A 21,444-nucleotide genomic window follows, 5' to 3' on the forward strand; every position below is an offset into this window, starting at 1 on the left:
TTCACCTATTTTTTTTTTTTTTTTTTTGTATTTTGTCACTGTATCATTTTGTATGTGTAATTTTATTTGTAATTTATAGATAAAAAAAAATATTTATATAAATATTCGTATGTATTTTTATAAAATAAAATATTCATAACTACGAATAGCATTGAAAATCAATTATTGAATTATAAATATAAATTTAAAAAAAAAATGTTTTATCAAAATAAATACAAAACAAAAAACGCGATTTTACTTTTTTTGTAATTTCTTATTGAATTTTCAATAATTATAATGTATAACATCAGTCCAAAAGTTTTCAATTCGAAAACATCAATAACACTGGTCAATAAAATTGAACTTTTTTTTGCCACAAGAACCAAAATATACTTTTCTGAAAATTTTTGAAGTGCTGAACTCGAATTTGAAGTCAGAAAAATTTGATTGCCTCCGTTTTAGAAGTATTACCGTTATAAAGTGACAAAAAACATAATTTTGGTAGTCTTCGAGGCTATATTTGTATCTTGTATGTCTGGTAATTTATTGCAAATAAATTTATAACGGTTCCTATGAGAACTTACATAGTTTCTTCTTTCAAAAACTGTTTAAATCTTTCCGATATCTTTTTTATTGCCCGAGATATCTTAGGTTTATGTTAATAACTTAAAAACAAACTTAACTTTAGCTAATGATTAAGTCACTGGTCAACAAGGTTTATGGCACAAGAACCAAAATATATTTTTCTGAAGGTTTTTGTGGTGCTGAACTCGAATCCGGAATCAGAAAAGTTCTATTAGCCTCCGTTCTTGAAATAACACCGTTATAAAAAAAACCTTTATATTGCATTTTATAAGGGTAATATTTCAAGAACGGGGACTAATAGAATTTTTCTGATTTCGGATTATCAACACCCCAAAAATCTTCAGAAATGTATATTTTAGTTCTTGTGGCAAAAAAAGTTAAATTTGGTTGACCAGTGCTATTTTTGAGCCAAATCTTAAGATATCTCGGGTAATAAAAGAGATATCGGCACCGTCACAGATTTCTTTTTTTGATCAATTACCTCACATAAAAACATGACCTCGAAAACAGGGGCCCTATTTTGTAAAACGAATATCGTTGAAATTACTTCGTTATCGTTGAAATGCGATTGTGTTCAACGAGAATCGTTAGAATTTTACGATACTCGTTAGTCCTTACGACTGTCATTTCCCTATCGTTTGACTTTCGTTCTCGTTTGTCTTGCTAAGAAAAAAAAAAATGCCAAACTTCGAAGCCAATTTTATTACCACTGATTGCAATGAAATAACAAATATATAAACATACTAAAATATTAAAACGAAGAAGCAATTTTTGTATTATTATTAAAGCACCACAACACAACAAAAAGATAAAACAAACAATTGATCTCAATCTTCATGGCCAATTGGCAATGGCAGAGATAAAGTTCTCCGAAAGATGGTTTTCTTCTTTAAACTTATAAAATAAATAGTCGAAATCACAAATTATGTCATTAAGTTCAATTTTATTATGTTTTTGAGTAGAAAATACTATTAAAAAGCACAAGAAAAGTAAAAGAAAATTTTTTTCCCACTGAAGATTTTGTTTATCTACTTATTTTTTGACAGCTTTGGTACGGTAAGGTTGGTACGCTTGAAAAAAAAAACATTATCGTTGTACTAAATCGCTCTATGTCGTGACTATCGTTGTCGTGGGTATCGTTGTTTTGCCTTTCGTTTCGTAATTCAAAATAGGGCCCAGACATTTCAACTTTTGCCAATCCAACTTTTCTGACTGGATTCGAGTTCAGCACCCGAAAAACCTTCAGAAAAGTATTATTTTGGTTCTTGTGGCAAAAACCTTGTTGACTAGTGTAATTTATTACTCGGCGACTGTTCTTGATGTTTACCAAAATAGTAAGTATACCTTTCGAATTCGTTTTTCAGCATTGTTTTCAATCCAACTTAAGTCGAAAACAATCTCTCCTAAAATTTACAATCTTTGAAAGTCATGGTAAAAAAAACTACAAAAATAGGTACAAGTTAGTTGAGACTTTATTTACAAAATTTACAAGAACGATGCTCGCCGCTGACAGTCTTCGAATGTCATGGTAAAAAAAACTTTACAAAAATACAAGTTAGAAGTGCGCTCGTAGTTTATGGTGTTTAAAAGTTTATTCCTCATTTTTTATATTATTGTCCCAAAATCCAGCAATATTTGTATTTGCTTAGCAAATAAGGTAATCGGGCCTAAAGCGAGGTACCCTTCGCGTCGGAACGAAAAAAATTTAGTGGAAAGCGAGTGGAAAATTTATTGGTCTTTTTTTTTGAAGCCCCAATACGTAAACAAAATTTGTTTTGGGACAAATTTTGCTTTTCAAGTTATCCTATAATAAAAAATCAATTTTTCGATGGATAACTTCAGGGGCCCAACTTTGTTAAACGAATATCGTTGAAATTTTGAAATGCGATTGTGTTCAACGAGAATCGTTAGAATTTTACGATACTCGTTAGTCCTTACGACTGTCATTTCCCTATCGTTTGACTTTCATTCTCGTTTGTCTTGCTAAGAAAAAAAAAAAAAATGTCAAACTTCGAAGCCAATTTTATTACCACTGATTGCAATGAAATAACAAATATATAAACATACTAAAATATTAAAACGAAGAAGCAATTTTTGTATTATTATTAAAGCACCACAACACAACAAAAAGATAAAACAAACAATTGATCTCAATCTTCATGGCCAATTGGCAATGGCAGAGATAAAGTTCTCCGAAAGATGGTTTTCTTCTTTAAACTCATAAAATAAATAGTCGAAATCACAAATTATGTCATTAAGTTCAATTTTATTCAGCCCTATCGGCAATACAATTTCCCTGGAAAAATTTCTCTATTCCGAAAAATCGGTATCGGCAATACTTTTTGAATGGAAAAATTTCCTAGGAAAAAATTCCCACACAAAAATACTTATCGGGAATGAAGTTTCTCCCCCGAAGTATTTCTATCATATTTTTTATGGGGAACAGATTTTTTGAAGCCAAAATGGACGTGTTTTTCTTTCAAAATATTCTGTTAAAAATATTAAATTATTTACTTCCTTAATCCAATAAAAAGCAAATGATATTGCAACTGGATAACGCAAAATAGTAGACAAAATTAAAACATAAGAAAACCTTAAAAAAAGCATGGAACTAAACGAGACCATTCCGAGAGCATTAGTTTGCTGCTTTGGTCGAAGAAATGATCAAATTATGTGGAATGCCTCAATTTATTTCAGTTATTTGTTTATCATGTCAAAAAAAAAAAACAAAGCTTAAGAAACTTTATTGATTGATTCTTTAATTAAAATTACAAACACAAAACTAATTACATGTCCATCTGAAGAAACAAACAAAGTAATAAGTTGGGCAAAAAATCAACACACAAATCAACACCAAAGAAAAAAATTATATAAATATTGACTATTAAACATTTTAATTGTTTTTGTGCACTAAATACAATCAAATTAGAGTTGTCAAAATTTTCGAAGACATGTGTTCGAAGGTTTTTTTGTTTTGTTAAGTTGGCTGTACTTCTTTCCCGAAAACGAAATTCCGATGGAGATTGCCGATAAGGAGAAAAATTCCCGGGAGCGAAAACCTACTCCCGGGGAAATTTCTCACCTGAGATTGCCGATAGGGCTGATTATGTTTTTGAGTAGAAAATACTATTAAAAAGCACAAGAAAAGTAAAAGAAAATTTTTTTACCACTGAAGATTTTGTTTACCTACTTATTTTTTGACAGCTTTGGTACGGTAAGGTTGGTACGCTTGAAAAAAAAAAAAACATGGATTCATTATCGTTGTACTAAATCGCTCTATGTCGTGACTATCGTTGTCGTGGGTATCGTTGTTTTGCCTTTCGTTTCGTAATTCAAAATAAGGCCCCAGACTTGTCTTGAAGGCTGAATTCATTAACGGATTAAAAATTTGCTCAAACATATATTTCTGGTGCAAACGTGATTCATTATAGGTAAGTTTTTATGCATGGAAAGAAAACACTACCTTACCTACAAAGAATCACGTTTGCACTAGAAATATTTTTGATGCAAAGCATCAATTTGCTAAGGAATTTAGCCGAACTTCCCACTTTTATACCAATTTGACTGAACCAAATTATGTTCTTTTGAATTACATGAAAATAAACCCTAATTACTGTTTCAAATATTTCCTTTCTACTTTCTCACAAAGAAAAAAGCTGGGGTCGAATTACGGCACACGATTACGATCATACGTTAACGTTTTGACTATTTATGTCTCTATTTAATTATTAGAAAACGATAGGGACACATAGCAACCATTCGTTAACGAACGTATGCCGTAATTGGGTTGGGGTCGAAATTCTGTATGTTGCAAAATTCTGTATTCAAAATACTGTATGCCAAAATACTGTATGTCAAAATTCTGTATGTGCAAAATGCTGTAGGAACAAAATTCTGAAAGTCAAAATTCTGTATAGCAAAATTCTGGTTGGTCAAAATACTGTATTTCAAAATTCTGTACATCAAAATTCTGTAAATCAAAATTCTGTAAAAATGCTGTAAAAAAATATCGTTTTGATAATGTAAAAAAGTGCGCGCGCACTTTTTTACATTATCAAAACGATATTTTTTTACAGCATTTTTACAGAATTTTGATATACAGTATTTTGCCGTACAGAATTTTACAAAACAGAATTTTGCATGTCAGTATTTTGTTGATACAGTATTTTGACGTACAGAATTTTGTATTTACAGTATAATGACGTACAGAATTATGGTATTACAGTATTTTGACCCCACAGAATTTTGTCGTACAGAATTTTGACAAGCAGAATTATGACCCGCTCCCGCCGTAATTCGACCCCTGGAGTTTATATTAAATCGTTATGTAGCTTTTGTTATCATGAAGGTTTTCATAAACAACGACAATATAATTTTTGAAGCCATTTTATTATTTGATCAGTTAGACATTTTCTCAATCATCTTCAGTTTAAACTTAAAAAGTCACTATGGTGTATGCGTAACTTTTTTTCTGTTGAAAAATCAAATTTCAAATACATACTAACATATCAATGATTTTTTTTTTTCGAGATTAGTAGATAACACCAATTATTCAAACAGTAGCCTGTTCCCTTTTGCCTCTATCGTTTTTCATTCCTTTGGATTTGCAATACCGTTTCTTGCCGTATTTTTGTTTTGACCGGCGAAAGACATGAAATAAAAGCTAAACTTCTCTGATAAATAATTCCGAGGAAAATTTTCTAACATAATCCCCAATGTGTGTTTTGAAATCCACACATTACTACAGTTCCATGGGTAATTGGATTGTTTTTAAATTTAAAAAAATAATCATAATATTTCAGTAAATTTGTTTTTATTTATTTTATTTTTTTTTTTAATTATAAAAAATGCATTTCTTTGGTTTTATAATAAATAATTCATATCTTCATCTCGATGAAATTGGTCTTTCTTCAGTATTTGACGTTAGACATTTTCGGACAACTGGAAATAGAAAAAAAAAAATTATTTTAAAATCTTCTTCTAGTGGAAATTCAAGATAATTGTAAAATAATTATATCAGCAGTTTAATTTAGCGTTGGTTAAGAACAAGTTCTCTTCATGGCTTGTCAAAGCGAGCTGGGTAATGTGTGTCATCATTAAAAATAATAAAACTGCAAAGAGCAAATCCTCAACGTCAATCCGCTAAATTCATACAAACAATGAAGTGAAGTTCATAGCTTTAGTTAATTTTATTAACTCAAAAGAACATAGCAAATGCTTTAACTTTAAATAAAATTGTACTAGTGAACCTAGCAGATTTAACCGGGACGAAATACTTCTGCAGTTTAAAAAAAATAAATCAAATATAAAAACATTACTTACATCAATTTAAACTCAATTTTAAGTGCAACTACTTCAAGAGAGACCTAGCCTGTAAAACAAAACAAAAAATCCATTAGACTTTATGTACGTTAAACATTTTTGTTTAATAATTAAGACTAGATTTTGTTTTGTTAAATCAGCATTTTTATTTTGCGTTGGTTATAGAACAAGTTCTCTTCATGGCTTGTCAAAGCGAGCTGGGTAATGTGTGTCATCATTTTAACAAAACAAAAATCCGCCTAGGCAAAACACCTCTGTTTGATAGTTTATATTTTTGAGAACCAAGGGCATGTTTTTTTTACTAATTTATATTCTAATTTTTAATTAATTTCACTATAATGAGATTTTAAATTTTGGTTCATTGGAAATACAAACTTACAAACAAAAATCCTTTTAAAAACTAAGCATTACTGATTTACTTACGTTGATAACAGCGCCAGTGAAGTGCAAAAGAGAGCTAATCAAGTTTCCCATTTTTCTGTAATTTAAGAAAAAAAAAAAAACAATAAGATTTTTTTGTTTACTAAAAAGAATTTTAAAGCAATAAAATTTTATTTTTCTATCAGCAGTTATATTTTGCGTTGGTTTAAGAACAAGTTATCTTCATGGCTTATCAAAGCGAGCTGGGTAATGTGTGTCATCATTTAAAGAAAAATAAAATAGACGAAAATTTCATTCATTCTTTTTTCGAAATCCATCGTAATCGTTTCGAGCCTTCAACAAAATCCAAAGAAACTTTTCACTCCCATGACTTTTATGGTATTTTTTTTCTTTTAGGTTTTTACCAAAATTATGATTACAAAGGAATTTCGTGAAAAGAACGCGATTTTCTTATATTTGAAAAAAAAACATACAAAAATACTACTTACATCAATTTCAAGTCATTTCCTTCACTTATGTAAGTCGAACAGTTTCCAAAGAATGAGCCATCAACCTGGAAATCAAATGAAAATCCAACATTAGACTTTATTGTTCATAGACATAATTTTTTAAATAAAAGAATTGGTTTTTATTTTTTAATCAGCAGTTTAATTTTGCGTTGGTTAAAGAACAAGTTCTCTTCATGGCTTATCAAAGCGAGCTGGGTAATGTGTGTCATCATTTAAAAAATAATCGCAGAGCAGAGTTTTTATGTCCGCTTGATCCCGAATTCTATCGTAAACCTTGATAATCTCGAATAAAATCTAAGAGAAACTTTTCACTCTTCACAGGTTTTTCACAAAGTTCACTCTTTGACAAATTTTATTAATATTTTTGCAAATAAAATTGACCAGTTTTCAAGTTATTATTTCTTTATAAATAATAATAACACAGGTGATTTTAGTTTACAAATTAATGAATTTAATTTGCAAAACGGTGAATTTAATTTTTAAAAGCATTAATTCACTTTGTAAAAGGATGGACTTATTATAAAACGAAACTGTAGCTTTTTCGAAAATACTACCAAAATATTAATTACAATAGAATATCGTACAAAAGGATGCGATTTCAAACTTCTTGGAGTTTAAGAAAAAAGTACAGTAGAAAATTTAATATTACAATATACTTACACTAATTTGAATTTCGTCACTTCTATTTAAGTCGAACCGTGTTTCCCGAGAAAAAGACATTGCCCTGGAAAAAAACAGAAATCTTGCATTAGATTTGATTGGTTAATACATAGATTGGATTTTAATTAAAAGAATTGTTTTTATTTTTAATCAGCAGTTTATTTTTGCGTTGTTTTAGAACAAGTTCTCTTCATGGCTTGGTCAAAGCGAGCTGGGTAATGTGTGTCATCATTTAAATAAAAACAAAACAGACAGAGCAGAATTCTATTCTTCCTTTTTCTAGAATTCCATTGTAATAGTTGCTTGTTGTTGAGTCCCAACAAAAAAAATTTGAGCAAACTTTTTCACTCGGAAGGCTTTTATGTTTTTTATAAGAGAATTCTACCAAAATTTTGATTACAATGGAATTTCGTGAAAAGGATTGAATTCATGAACTTTTGAAACTTTTTGTAGTTTTGAAAAACAAAAAATTTAAATTAATTAGTTCAAAAAATCAACTTACATCAATTTCAATTAGTTCCTTCCAGTCGAACCGTTTTCATAGAATAGACATCGCTCTGGAAACAAATACAAAATTTTGCATTAGATTTTATGGGTTACAGATAGAATTTTTTTTAATGAGAAGAATTGTTTTTTTTTTTTATCAGCAGTTTAATTTTGCGTTGGTTTAAGAACAAGTTCTCTTCATGGCTTGTCAAAGCGAGCTGGGTAATGTGTGTCATCATTAAAAAAAAAAACTGCTACGCATCAAAATTTATTTTATTTCTCTTGCGTAGTTTTGAAAAAAAAAATAATTTCTTTTTTTTTTCCATATTTTTAATTAAATTCGAAATTAGTTTAATAATTTAAAAATCAAATTTATAATTTTAAGTTTAAGATAATTTACTATAAGAAAAAAAATACAAATGTCAGATTTTTGCATTTTTTAAATTTTACGAAATTAGTTTTGCAATAAAACAATTTCTGAAATTAGTCAATAATATGGATGTGTTAATAAAATGAGATATAGACTTACCTTGATTCAAATTGATTTTCTTCTTTGGTTTGCTCTTTCCTCCATTTCTAACAGAATGTCTTTACTGAAAAGAAAATGAAAAGCATTAGCTTTTTTGTTATTTTTTTATTTTAATTAAAATTAAAAAACGTTAAATAATTATCAGAATGGTCTTTGTTCATTTATTGATCAAATGATGGGGAATCCGAAACAAAAAATCATCATAATGAAATTTTTTGGTTTAGAAAAGAAATACAAAAACTTGAAACCTACCATTTGCATCAAGGCAACACGTGCGGCAAATTCATTAAGCATTATTGAGTTCCTTGATGTGTTTCCTCCGTTATTAGAATACGTTAACTGAAAAGAAATGAAAATGGATTAACTTATTGATATTTTTGTTTTTGCGTTTACTAAAATAAAAGAACATTTTATTAAAATGTTGTAAAATATCAGAATGGTCTTTGTTCATTTATTGATCAAATGATGGGGAATCCGAAAGGAAAATCATCATATTTTATTGGTTTAGAAAAGAAATACATTAAATTGAAACCTACCATTTGCATCAAGGATATGTCCGGCAAATTTCAGTTAGCATATTGGGTTCCTGATGTGTTTCTTCCGTAATTGGAATTGTTAACTGAAAAGAAATGAAAATGGATTAAGATATTGATATTTTCGTGTTTACTAAAAAAATACTATATTTTAACTTGTTGTTAAAAATCAGTGTGGATATATGTCATTTATCGATCAAATGATGGGGAATCCGAAATATTCTCATCACAATAAAATCAAGAGTTTAAAACATAAAAACACATTTTTAACTTACCATTTAAATTGTCTAGGAAATTCCGGGAAAATTTGTTTTCGTAAAGTCCAACAACATTACAAGCTGCCATTTTGATTTCGATTTTTCCTGCAATTAAAAGAAAATTTATAATTAAAATTAAGTCTTTATTACAATTGCATATTCATTTATCTTAGACTATTTCGACTATGGATGTTTTTTTTTCAATCTGTGATGAAAATTGAACAAAAATTATTTAAAAGAAGCCTAGTTTTATACGTCGATAGGTTATTGGAAAAAAGATTGTACCATGACTGCGTGTTACAACGAACGAAGAGTATTTAACTAATTCGTATAACATAGCGTGGGTCTAGGCATTATTTAATCTCACAGCGTTTAAAATAGAACTGACCAAAAGAGGGTTTAAATTTTGACAGTTTGTTACCGACTGTGTTTTAAAAGAAACTTTCTGAGCGAAATAAATTTAGCATAATGGATCGTATGCAATAAAAATGAGCTTAAGCTCTTATCTCACTTTTCAGTACATTTTCTTGAGATCTATATCATTTTCTTGTTTAAAAAATGTCAATAAATTATGGATGTTAAAAAAATTTCAATAAATTATGAATAATATGTACCGTGACTGCGTGTTATATCGAACGAAGAGAACTAATTCGTATAACATAGCGTGGGTCTAGGCTTTATATGATCTCACAGCGTTTAAAATAGAACTGATCAAATCAAAGTTTAAATTTTGCCAGTTTAGTTACCTACTGTGATTCTAAGCTTAAAACAAAAATATGTACCTATTGATATTGCAAAAATTAGATAAATTTGATGTTTTATACAAAGATCTTAGATGTTTGCACGTCAATAATTGCCAGATTTATGAATTTGAAAATTAAATTGTGTAAAGTTATTATTTTCGGCAGTAATTAATTTTGTCTTGTATTGTGGAAATTTGGGCAAGTTCATTCTTCTGGCATAAGCAAGACGACATATAATTTAAATATTAAACGAAAAAACCCTGAATCGAACTAGAAAATTAAATTGATTTAGATGCTTACCTTGAAATAAAAAATATCTTCATCCGCTTATGATCAAGGAATCAGAAGGCTAAAAATAGAAAAGAGAAATTTTGTTAGGTATTTTGTAAAAATAAAACCTTATAGTAAAATAATAAAAAAAAAAAAACTCAGCTTTACTATCTAACATTCGTAATCAACATTATTTAGTTCTGTTATACCGAAAATTGACATCATTGAAACTAAATATACATATTTAATATTTTTAAATTGCTTTGATTTTATCTTAAAATAATTCATTTTGTAAAAAAAAAAACATCATTATTTATTTAAGTTTATTCTGTTTGGTAAAAAAGAAAAATATTAATATTTTTTTTAAGCTGTTGTTTATGTTTGCAATTTAAAAATATTTTTTTTTTAAATTATTTTTTGTATTTTAACAAAATAATAATTTTTTTTTAATTACCTTTAATTCCCATCGGCCAACCTTTTATACAAAATTTTAGATCATCGAAAACTAAAAGCAAAAATAACAAGAAAAAAAACTATTAGTGACAAGGTCTAAAAAAAATTTACGAAACTTGTTAATCATTATGATCAGAGATTTTTTAACAGCACGCACCATCAGAAGTAGCAAATAAATCAATATAAACATCATGATAAATATATATCTATTGTGAATTCCACGTGAAAAAGATTGCAATCGAAACAAAGTGCCCTTCCCTTTTAGTCTATTTTAAATTATAAACTATTTTTTACTTTAATAATTTGGGCCACAAAATTATTTCGGGGAAGTTTTTTTTTCACGTGAACTTCACGATATAATCGAATAATTATAAAATAAATAAAAAATAGTTTTTCTTACCTTTGAATAATTTAATTGTCTATGATAAGCTCATTCTCAAAGAATCTGTAAGAAAATAAAACAAATTGATTAGACAATGTAAACTATTTTGAAAATCAAGTATAAAGAAAACTAAGAGCTTCAGAAATAGAATTTTAACATCACAACCTCTCAGAGTAGCAAATAATCTTTAAAAACGTTTTTTCATCATAACAAATTAGTTGTCTGTTCAATTTAAGGGCATTTGAAAAAAATATTCTTAAAACTTGTATAACAGGTCTAATATTCCAAATGAACTCAATTAAAAACAAATCAATTATAAGTAGACTTTCGGTCAAACTAAAATTAAATTAATACTGTAATCAGTTCTATTGTGAGTTTCACTTGAACAAAATTCACCCGGAAAATTGCATTCGAAGCTACATATTTTTATTTATTTAAGTTTTAAAGTTATTTGCTGGTAATGAGGCCAGCTCACTCATTAAAAAAAATATTATGTTGAAACTCACGATTGGGCTGATTATATTAAGGCACAAAATAAAAGAAAGTATTGCTTACCTTGGAATAAATAGTTTTTTTCTTCTTGTTAACATCATTTTGAAGAAATCTGTAAAAAAAAAATAAAATAAACTATTTAGATATTTAATTCCCTTTTTAAAAACATGTGTGAAGAAAAACAAAAGCCTCAGAAACTGCGTTTTAACATCACAAGCTCTCAGAGTAGCAAATAATCGAAACGTCTCATTTCTCATCATAAAAAATAGTCTTTTCAATTTAAGGGCATTTGATCAAAAAAAAAAAACTTGTAATTTATAAAAATTGTAAAACAGATCTATTTTTCCAAATGCCCTCAAATGTGAACTAACTTGCAGCCCTATTCTGTTATCCGATTCGCGTGAAAGTCTCAAATAAGAAGAGTTTAAATGGTCGGAAAAAATAAATTTTAATAATTTTTCAAAGCCAATGTGACATAATTAAGCAAGTGAATCGAACATCAGATAAGTACTGTTAATTGAAAAATATTTAAAGTAAAAAAACTAACCTTTTATAAAAATGAGTCTGTTCATTTTTTTATTTGGATGCTGGAAACAATTTTGCGACTGAAAATAAATGAAAAAAAATTGTTAGAACTAAAAAATCAATACAATTAAAGATCTTTTTTATTATTCTAAGATTTTCCATCAGAGATTATTAAACATCAACGCTCTCAGTAGTAGCAAATAATTCAAAACATCATAGAAATAAATTTAAGCTAACAATAGCTAGTAGCAAATAACTTTTCACTTATCAATAGTTTAAGCACCAAAAATACAAAGCAGAAAGAATTTTTTAAGTATACATTGTATAACTTATTTTAGAATATCCCGGTTTCTATTAGAGACTCTGTTCTTAATATTTGTTTGTATTCTTTTTAATTTCTTAAACATCCGAATATCCGAAAATCCGAAAGAAGAATGCCGAACATTTTTTTTTCAACTCAGAAGAAAATGTATCACCTTTTGAATTTGTTTCTGTAACATGCACCTAAACCTACCGAAGATTCAAAACTAACTGTGCTCATCGCCAGCTGCGTCTCCTATTTTATATATCTTACGATGGTAAGGTAGTCGCTCGAACAATGCAAGGACTGTCCTTGGATGATTATAAAAAAAAATTCATGAAAACAAAGGACATAGAAATGGAAAAGTGAGAGAGGGAGAAAACTGATTGCAATGTTAATGGAATTTTTGGTATTTTGGTCGAAAAAAAACTGTCCTTGAGCTCGTATCTGGCTGTGAGGAATGCTTAACAAAACATCCAGCAACCACGTTTTTCTAAAGAGAATTAGCAAACACGTGCTGTATGGCTGCCATGCATTATGAATGATGCTCTCCTAGATAGATTTTTACTTGGAATTAAAGGTTATCCTTTGAGACAAACTGACTGGAAAGATTTATTTTGAAATTTAAAGCAGTCATTTGAAAGACGAAATTACAAAAAAAAGTAAAGGTTTAGCAACCAGGAACTGGTTATGTAAATTCATAAACAAAATACAATTCTTTTGATTTCCTGATCTCTGTATTTGAACAAAAAATCACACATGATGGAATGTGAAAATTGTAAGCATCTAAGCAATCAGCAGTCTCAGTAATAAGAGTCCAGTTGAAAAACTGTGGAGAAAAAATGTTATATTTTATCCAGTTTCTCTCCGAAATCTCAGAACCCTGAACTTGTTGTTTAGGGGCCAGTTATAACAATCATTGAAATTCATCGTTGAACATCTTTATTTCCGTTTTTAAGACAGTCAAGTGGTGAAAAGGGGTAACAACATGAAGGTAATAGCAAAGATCATATAACTAGTTATATGATCTTTGGTAATAGCTCATATAATATTTCCACTAAAAAAGAAACTAAGATTTGGCTTAGATGCTATACCAATCGATTATAAATGACTCAAAGAATTTTTTTCGAATAGAATATTTACAATGGAACAATTATATTTTGTTAAAATTGTATCTGTTTTCCTGACGCAAATTCATTTTTCGTGCCAGCTGATTGACATTTCACACAAAATGAAACAAATCGTTCCCCTCAAGTGTTTTATATTTTTCCTGTTCCATCGCATAGGACAACATTTTTCGTGTGTATTTCAATCAAGAAAAGAAGAGAGTAGGTAGATTTTATGTGAATCAACTGACTTAAGTCTTCCTGATCGCTATAACCGAGCATCAGGAAAAAATATTCAATTTCATAAGAGTCCGAAATTCTGGCTTTGAAAAACTGAGAAGAAAAAAAGCTAGATTCTATCCCTTTTCTATCTGAAATATCAGAACCCTTGCTTTTCAAGTATTTTGACTGATCCACATTTTAATAAACTCCATCATACCTAGTCTATTTTAAGCAACTACATTTTATGTGAATATTAGATTGATACAAATAGGAATACTTTATATAAAACGTTTTTCACTTACCTAGTGTGTTGATGCATTCTGTTCCATTTGAATTTATTGTCTGGATTTCTTAAGTATCAAGTTTGATCTGCAAATCAAAAAGAAAAAAAAACGTGGTTACCAAACTGAAAATGATTTAATTTAAAAATAAAAAATGCATAAATCTTTTATCAGACAGTGTTTTTGGCATCAAAAGACTCAGCGACGAAAAATAAATTGAACATCATTTAAAATTTAAAAAAATAGTGCAAGTTTATAACTTGACTTAAACTTACCTCAACAAAATTCATAATCCAGTGATCAATAGAATCCTTCAAGTGATGATCTTAGCTATCTCCATGAACCTAGAATCTAAAAGGAAAAAAGAAACAAACAAAAAATCCAACAAAGCCCCGCAAATTCTTTTTGTAAAATGAAAAACCTCTTTAAAAAAATGATCTTTTTTCATTTCATCATTTTATTTTTTTACAAAATAATTCAATCAATAAAATTAAACCGACTGTTGCACTGGTGGCTCGTATCCTTCGGGCCTCTCAACAACAGCGCCTTCGGACACAACACCTTCGGTGCCCTTGCCGCCGCCATCTCCGTGCAATTCCAACAATCGCGACAGATCGAAACGGGGCTTCTTCAATACCTTGACTTTGCGGATGTAAACATCGTGCAATGGATAAATAACCTGGCACAACTTCTCAATGTCCTTGGCAATCGAATCGGGGGTCAATTTGCTAACGACACCCTTCAAGTCCGAACCGCCGACATCGCGCTGAATGATCTCAACCATCTTGTTGCGGATCTTCCTGACTTGAGATTGTTGGGCGTAGCAAGTCTTGCGTTGGGACAATTGATCCTTGGCAGTGAATCCAATGCAGAAGACACGGAGCAAGTAGCCGTCGGTTGTCTTTACATCGACATTGGCTTCGATCAGTGTTTGCCATTTCTTTACCATTGACCTGGAGAAAGATATGACATTTAAAAAATTGAAGAAGCAATTCCAGAGGAGTAGCACATGGAAGGAATGCTGCTTCCATTTTTTGTATTGATTTTTTTTGTTGTGTTTGCAAAACACATTTCACTTAAAAGTTAGGTTAGAATGAATTTGTGACTTACCTGAATTTGTCTGTAGTCAAATCCATACCGTGGAAGTTGGTAAGAACGTTACGTTCTTGGACATCCTCGGCGATCAAACGGAATTTGCGGAATGAACGCTCGGCGTCGCCATCCTTTTGCAAATCGGCCAATGAGACCTCGAAGACGCGACCCTTCAAACCTTCGGAAGCGATTTTGGTTCCTTGGGTACGGTTTACCAAAGTTTTACCGATTTGACGGGTTGTAAACATATTTGGGGCTTTAACATCGTACCAATCTTTTCTTGAAAAAGGATCAATCACCTTCTTTTTGCCACCTTTCTTGCCTCCTTTGGACAGACCCTTATTTTTACCGACCGCCATCTTAACAGTTCACAAGGAAAAAGAGCGAAACACGTTGCTTCTGTCAGATAGGCGGAAATTGGGAAAAGAGCCCACTGAACTGATAATTGAGCACATTTGGGGTGTGTTTGGAAAATTGTTGAGTTTTCTTATAACTGAGCTATGGAGTATGATGGGATCACATTCAGGTGAAGAGTTTTTTGGATAATTTAAAATAATTTAGGTCGTGTGTGAATTGGGTTAATTATTTAGCCGAAGATAAATTTTTGAGGTGAAAAGATACATTTTCAACTGTTAAAAATGGATCCTGTACTCTGGGAACTGGTTAAATTTTTATCTTCAGATGATATACATTTTGACAGAAGAATTTATGTTTTTTTTTAAGCCTGGTACGCTGCTCGCGCTAAATTTTAGCTCCCATACAAATTATCGAAAAATTTTAGCCGAGCTAAAATGAGTTCCATACAAATTATCGATAACTTGTATGGGAATTTTATCTTGGCTAAATTTTAGCTCGAGCAGCGTACCAGGCTTTAATAATCAATAACTGAAAATTACGCGTGTTGGAAGTATCTATCCCAACTAACATTTCAGCTTCGGTTAAAGTATTACAAAAGCTACATTTTAGCTTCTTTTAAACTTTAGTAAGGTTGTTGGGCATGGAAAAAGGAGAACATTATACAAGTTTGACCCTCTATAAGAAGTTTAAACGAAGCTTTACCGAAGCTCTACAGAAGCTTTGAGATTTGACAGATAGCTTCGGAAGAGCTTGTATAGCTCTTTAATACATGTCTTATCGAAATAAAAAAAAACTACTACAAAAACAAAAAATAATTCTTTTTTAAATGGTTTTTATTTGATTTTAAATCATGAATTTTATCTTTTAATCTGAAATTATATTAGCTGTTGTTTTGTTTATCTATATAGATTTTGTGCAAAAAAACGACATCGAGATTTTTGAAATCCATGCAAACATTTGGCACCACTGTACATATACTTTGGCAGCTGTCTGTCAAAAATGTTGCTTTTGTTTTTTTTTTTTTTAACTCCGAAGTGGGAAGGCCATTACATCCATGTTGGATGCAAACAAAAATTTTCATATGGCCATGGCATCCATGTTGGATTCAAAAAAAAATTTTTTTTCACAAAAAACCAAAAATGATCTGTATATTCTTAGCTACATTTTAAGACCATGACCATTAACATTAGTTGCGTCGTTCTTGTGTTATAATCGTTTGAAGGTAGCCATATTGAATTTTTTTTCGATTTTCTTAAAATCAAATGTGAAAACTTTTTTATTTTTATTTCTAATTTTTCGAAAAAACTTTGGTAATTTTATATACATATCTGTTCAACAATCTTATCAGGATCCATTTAAGACTTTTATCTGAAAAGTGCATTGCGTATATCTCGAGATATTAACATTTCAATGCAACCATGTCAAACAAATTTTTGATTATTTTTTTCTATGAGAGTTTTTTTCAAACCTCGTTTTCTCCGCTTTTTTTTTTTTTTGTTAATATTTTCAGATATTTCTATATGAACACAACAATTAAACTACCTTGGCACTACTGTTTTTATTGAGAGAAAGTAAAATCTGGATAATTAGGTGTGTTTTTTTGTTTATCTATATGGATTTTGTGCAAAAAAACGACATCGAGATTTTTTTAAATCCGTGCAAAAGTTTGGCAGCACTGAACATGAACTTTGATAGCTGTCTGTCAAAAAGTTTGCTTTTGCTTTTTTATTTAAAAAATTAAAATTTAATAAAACAAATCTCTTAACAAAATGAGAGAAAAAAACAAACAAACAAAAATCGTAGAATTGTTCCTGTTTTGTCGATTGTCATGTTCCTCTAGCTGTGTTAGTTTTATACCATAACAGTGCTTAACTAGGATGCCCAAGATGACGAAGACAGATCGCTGCCACACATCGACCATGGTTTCCATTCCAAACTACCACCAGGAAGTATACCACATGGTTTGCCCACTGTGAAGGAAGTTGCATCAGCCATAACACCACTTGAACACAAAAAAGAATATGAAGAGAAAAATAGAGTAAGTGAATTTTTTCTCTCCTGTCTTTACATCAATTTAACATTTGTGCTTTCAGTTAAGGAACTATCGGAAGAACAAAAACAGATGATCATCTTGTCGGAAGACTTTCAGAGGTTTGTTCTACGCGCTAGACGTGTCATCGAAAGGGCTATATCTGAGAATGTCGACATCTACACAGACTACATTGAAGGTGGTGATAATGAAGAGTCAAAGGATGAGAGGACACGTGCCAGGTTGTCATTGAATCGAGATTTCTACGAAGACCGATGGTCTAAGAATCGATGCATGACTTAAATGGATTAGTCAACACATTTTCCTGAACTGGTTGTTGCTTTATATCACAATAATGAGGTTTGCATTTGTATTTTTTTCTACGATTTTATCTAAAACCCACTAAATAAATTTTTATAGGAGAGTCCCAATGAACCAGATGGTGTTGTAATGGTCTGGAACACAAAATATAAAAAACAAACACCCGAAGATGTATTCCATTGTCAGATATGTCCATATGTCAGCATGCTTTGCTAGATTCAATCAAAATCTTATACTCGGTGGAACGTATTCCGATCAGATTGTATTATGGGATAATCGAGTGCAAAAGCGGACACCCATCCAGAGGACACCTCTAAGTGCAACTACACATACGCATCCAGTGTATTGTTTTGCAAATGGTTGGCACACAGAATGCACACAATGTGATATCCATCTCATCCGATGGCAAGCTTTGCTCATGGAGTTTGGATATGTTGTCGATGCCGCAAGATACAGTGAAATTGCAGCAACGGCAATCGAAGCCAATTGCTATCAGTTGCATGTCCTTTCCGTCGAATGAGATTAACAATGGTAACGTTTATTCTGGTAAAAGTTTGTTGTGATTTTCCATTTGCTTATAAATAAATTGTTTTTACTCAAGCTTATCGACATGGAATACGTTCGGGTGTGCCTGAAGTCTATGAGAAGCATTTGGGTCCAGTGACGGGAATATCAACTCATCCAAATCAATCTACACCAGATTTTGAAGATTTGTTCCCTACATCGTCCAATGATTGGACAATTAAGTTATGTAGTCTTAAGGTGAAATTTAATATCTACTATAACGACCAATATGTATAACATTTTTTGTATTTACTTGTAGGACACTAAACCATTATATTCATTTGAAGATAATTAAGATAATGTTATGGATGTTGCATGGTCTCCAATTCATCCCGCCTTGTTCACTTCTGTCGACGGCAGTGGTCGCCTTGATATATGGAATTTAAATCAGGATACCGAAGTGCCCTCAGCATCGGTCGCAAGTTATCGTAACAATGCTTCCAACAAATTCTTTCGTCGATGAGCAGAATTTGCTTTAGAAAACTTCCATTACTGTACAAATTGTATGTGATGTATATGGGTTAGTGTTTTTTTTGTGTGGTTATATGTATATGCATAGCTATATTTAATACAAAATAAAAATATACAAAAAAAAATTAGTATGGGTTTTTATGTATGAATAATTTAAAATGCTAGAAAAAAACTAAAAATGTTGTTTTCGGAATCAGCACCCTCCATTTAGTAAGACATGATAAACAACGGTCGGGAAAATTTTTGTGTGTTGGGCAGTGAATTTATGTGGTTAAATTAAAGAAAAATGTATGAAAAGAGAATTCAAAACTATACAAATAAAAATTGTTGTAATAATTGAAACTTATCAACCACGATTCTTATTTCAGTAATATCCCGCCTTTGTGAGGCCTCCCACAGCTGGACCAAGAATGCTAGCTTGCAAATAAGTTTTTTGTTTAATTGCAATTTAATTTTGATTTATTGAACTTCCTATTTACAATTGACTTAAAATAACTTATTTCTAAGATACATTGATAGATACAAAATTTTGTTGGCACAAAGAGGGCCTAACGTTAAATAATGACAAAGTTATAAAATATAAACAAATATAATACATGGATAAACTTTATTTAAAAAGTCTGCTGTCTAGGTTGTCCTCGAGGTGTTCAGACCCGGATGTCCAGTTGTAGGGTTGGTTGAGTTCGGTTTAATTCCTTCCGCTGCATAGCTGTTTAGGAGGGGAAAGTAATTGCGAAGAAGATTCATGCAGATATCATTTTCTCGGGATCCCGATGGGGTCTTTAGAGCCTTTTGTAGAAGACATGTCCTACAGAAACAGGACGACATCAATGCAGGCAGAGTTCATCTGATGAAGAAGGAATAAGGAATATATCGAACCAAAAAAGGAGAATCAATAAAAAAAAATTACCCGCAACCAAAATTGGGGACCTAAATGATGCTCTGAAACATTTACTATAACGTTCTTTCAAATATTTCTTCCACATCAACTTTCAAGATGCCATTGTTTCCACACTTTACATGCACATGTGGTCCAAGTTTATAAACGTCGATACCATCATTTGCACAGGCAGTGAAGTGATCTTCTTCTAAGATGGCTTTTCATCAACGGGTCTTGGTCCTGATATCATTTACATAAAGTGAGGGCAATTTAAGGGAGCTGAAAGATATGGGTGTTGAATGAGCTGCATAATGCGATGTTAGGATTGTCTTGCTTATTGCTGTCTGCTGTTTGGGATGAAAAGTATTTCCTGGGGGAATATTTTTCGGCTTTTCTTCGCAGCGCACATACATGACGTGTATATTTTTAAAAAGTTATGAGACTGTTTTTGTGGTGGGCATTCTATTGAGGCAAATGATTAACAACAAGAGCTTTGTTATCATTTATCCATGTTTATCGTCAAAGAATAAACGTTTTCGCAAACGAGCGGGCATTTCAAGAGCATTTTACACTACATTTGGCTGTGAGGGTTGAAGGTATCGACACGATTAAGACACAAGCGCACAATACACAGGATTCTTTTTTTGTGAAATAATTCCTAGAAAAAAAGATAAATTATGCTAGCTCATTGTAAGAATAAATTGTTTTACTTTCCATCTGGTTTCAGGTTTTTTTCTTTAATTTTGCGGAAGATATCGCACTCTTGCAAAAAACGTGAATCCTAAAATTATTAATCAAATTAAAACAAAACAAATTGTATGGTACAATTTTCATCTTTTTTTCAAAAAATATGCTTGTACTTACATTGATTTGTGTTGTTTGCTATTCCTAATTGAATTCAATTTTAAATATTATATTTTTTGTCATATTATGTGTCAACTGCAGCTGTCATGCAATGGAATCTGACATTTAATACCTGTAATGTACCTTGGCAGCACTGTTTTCTATCGAGAGAAAGTAAAATCTGGATAATTATCTGGATTTTTGAAAAATCTATACAGATAAAGTTTTTGTTGTATTTAACACGTAAATTGTTTCGATTTCAAAAATCTCGATGTCGTTTTTTTGCACAAAATCTATATAGATAAACAAAAAAACACACCTATTATCTGGATTTTTCAAAAATCTATACAGATAAAGTTTTTGTTGTATTTAACACGTAAATTGTTTTGATTTCAAAAATCTCGATGTCGTTTTTTTGCACAAAATCTATATAGATAAACAAAAAAACACACCTATTATTAGGTGTGTTTTTTTGTTTATCTATATAGATTTTGTGCAAAAAAACGACATCGGGATTTTTGAAATCCATGCAAATATTTGGCACCACTGTACATATACTTTGGCAGCTGTCTGTAAAAAATGTTGCTTTTGTTTTTTTTTTTATTTTAACTCTGAAGTGGGAAGAGGCCATTACATCCATGTTGGATGCAAACAAAAATTTTCATATGGCCATGGTATATTCTAAAAATTTATAAAAGTTTTTAACACTAGTAATTGTTTTATGTTGCAGCTTATACAAATTATTTAGCCAATCCAAAAATGTATTCCAATTTCCACAGCTAAATACGAGCAGTCTAAATTTTGACAGTTGAAAATTTATCTTTTTAAGCCTGGTACGCTGCTCGCGCTAAATTTTAGCCAAGATAAAATT

At 30.5% G+C, this 21,444-nt stretch overlaps 1 protein-coding gene, 1 long non-coding RNA gene and 1 pseudogene across 3 annotated transcripts; 1 reads left to right on the forward strand and 2 right to left on the reverse strand.

The window, feature by feature from the left end:
* Positions 1–5,896: 5,896 nt before the first annotated feature.
* LOC129919766 (uncharacterized) lies at positions 5,897–14,265 on the reverse strand. Of its 2 annotated transcripts, none has more exons than XR_008773116.1 (14): positions 14,038–14,265; positions 12,129–12,186; positions 11,645–11,693; positions 11,108–11,152; positions 10,709–10,759; positions 10,285–10,333; positions 9,260–9,346; positions 8,988–9,070; positions 8,704–8,790; positions 8,452–8,515; positions 7,437–7,993; positions 6,756–6,820; positions 6,310–6,364; positions 5,897–5,935 (listed from the first exon to the last, which is right to left on the reverse strand). It is a non-coding gene; the product is annotated as an uncharacterized LOC129919766 (long non-coding RNA). The 2 variants fall into 2 exon arrangements; XR_008773117.1 differs by having other exon boundaries at positions 12,583–14,265.
* A 175-nt stretch (positions 14,266–14,440) lies between these two features.
* Positions 14,441–15,527, reverse strand: LOC129919765 (40S ribosomal protein S3a). Its single transcript, XM_056000800.1, has 2 exons — positions 15,127–15,527; positions 14,441–14,969 (listed from the first exon to the last, which is right to left on the reverse strand). Exons 1-2 carry the CDS (start codon positions 15,465–15,467, stop codon positions 14,507–14,509), a joined length of 804 nt encoding a protein of 267 aa, XP_055856775.1. The 5' UTR covers positions 15,468–15,527; the 3' UTR covers positions 14,441–14,506.
* Positions 15,528–15,746: 219 nt separating this feature from the next.
* Positions 15,747–20,112, forward strand: LOC129919395 (cytoplasmic dynein 1 intermediate chain-like; annotated as a pseudogene).
* Positions 20,113–21,444: the final 1,332 nt, after the last annotated feature.

Source organism: Episyrphus balteatus, chromosome 4 (assembly GCF_945859705.1).
Source record: "Episyrphus balteatus chromosome 4, idEpiBalt1.1, whole genome shotgun sequence".
Lineage (NCBI taxonomy): Eukaryota > Metazoa > Arthropoda > Insecta > Diptera > Syrphidae > Episyrphus > Episyrphus balteatus.